At 50.8% G+C, this 1,706-nt stretch overlaps 1 protein-coding gene across 1 annotated transcript; it reads right to left on the minus strand.

Moving 5' to 3' along the window:
• Positions 1-1,064: 1,064 nt before the first annotated feature.
• Positions 1,065-1,562, minus strand: EAH_00068230 (hypothetical protein; the record flags this gene model as incomplete). The annotated part of the gene is made up of 1 exon (XM_013392290.1): positions 1,065-1,562. The coding sequence occupies one exon, from the start codon at positions 1,560-1,562 to the stop codon at positions 1,065-1,067; it is 498 nt and encodes a 165-aa protein (XP_013247744.1).
• Between the last annotated feature and the right edge of the window lie 144 nt (positions 1,563-1,706).

Below are 1,706 nucleotides of genomic sequence, written 5' to 3' on the forward strand. Positions count from 1 at the left end.
CTCATATTTTCACAAAGTAGAGCCTCGAGCCAGTAGAATGAGGCGTAGCATTGTTGCGCCGCATCTCGACAAAAAGAACCCCGCACTACGTTGCAATACCAAACATGCCCCCACCCGAGAGGCCCAACCACAGGAAATGGCGCGACGGACGGAGCAAAAGACTCGTAAACAATGCCCTGACGCCAACTGCAAGCAATAACCTAGGCGGTTATTGTTGGCAACAAGGGAGAGAATGGAGATAACACGGTATGCTAACGCCTCCCTCTGACGCTTTCCCAGTGTCGATCACAGGCAAGTGTACTTGCATGCCAAACGTTTGACCACTTTTAACTAGCTGACTCGCAGTCCGATAGCCTCTAACTAGGCCCACTGGTGTTCCCTGCACCGCTTCACTACTGTCTAAGCGCAGCAATCCTTCCTTGCGGCAGGAAACACGCTGCAGAAGCTGTACGCGGATTTCGCAGTATCGCGATCCTCCCTACGAAATTGGCTCCTGCGGAAACATCACCAATAGTGGCGGGTGCAACTGGCCGGATTCAAAAACAGAGTTGCAGCTTGGTATATAAGTAGGAACTAGGCAAACAATTCCCATCGAACCTACTGCAGTGTTGAGGCTTGACGCTTCAAACACTCCTGGCCCAGAGGAAGGCTTGCGCATTTCTGAACAGACGAATGCGCTATATGGAATATAAATTACAAAGTATTGCGACATCGGGAAACTCAGGCACAACTAGCGCAGCAGCAAGTTGTAAGAAAAAACTGTTTTCTTCTCATTGCCAATAGGGAAATACCACCTTTTATGGGCCCTAAGACCTTAATGGTCTTTGCGCAAAGGGGCGCTCATATTTACCGTCGATACTGCCTTGTACAATGAAGTACTTCCCCACGCTCGACGTGCCGAGGTGGGATAGGACGCAGCAGAGGCTTCGACCGAAGGAAGCGCACAAATTCAAATCCTGGAACCTTCGCGCTGAGATGGAAAGTGGCTTGTTGGCATGCGTGCAACATGACACTTCATTTATTCTTGGGTTTCCATCGATGTTGCCTCCATTCAAAAGGATATCTCATTGCGACTGTTGCCACTCTGTATCATCATCGACGTAATCTGCCCATGGGCCTCTCGAGAATTGCGGCACTGCAGGCGTGCACAGGAGAAGTTGTTTCATCGCAACCACCAAATATGATGGAGGGCGTGTGCCGCATCTGTAATAATCCAAAGCCTGCCACATAAGCCGACACAAACCGACCTTTTGCTGAGCCGCGGTAGGTAGAGTAACCCGATCTGGAGCATTAGTATAAACTGGAAGTCTGTCGATGACTTGTTGCCACCATTCGGAGCGCCTGGCCTTCGCTCCTAGTACCTCGGTCGCCGCGTATATTCCATCCATCATCAGAAATGCAAACCCCAATTTCTCCGCAACATATCTAGGTGGCAAACCATCGAGGTTCTCTATCGCACAGTGCTCAGCATAATCGACTAGAGTCTCCAGGTCTTGCATGAGACGCCTGAGGTCGCCCGAGTCCACCACAGGTTTCTTGAGAATTCTGGAAATCCTCCACATTGCTCTGGTTTGGCCTAGCGACCTACGGCGAGTATTCGACGAAGATACGCGCACAATCTCTCTCACCCAAGCATCAGGTGCACGGCTTGGGAGCCTGAAAAAGGGATGCGTTCCGATGTCCACTTTGGACGCATTCCCCTCTTG

This window comes from Eimeria acervulina, genomic scaffold (genome assembly GCF_000499425.1).
Source record: "Eimeria acervulina Houghton genomic scaffold, Eah_scaff3164, whole genome shotgun sequence".
Taxonomy (NCBI): Eukaryota; Apicomplexa; class Conoidasida; order Eucoccidiorida; family Eimeriidae; genus Eimeria; species Eimeria acervulina.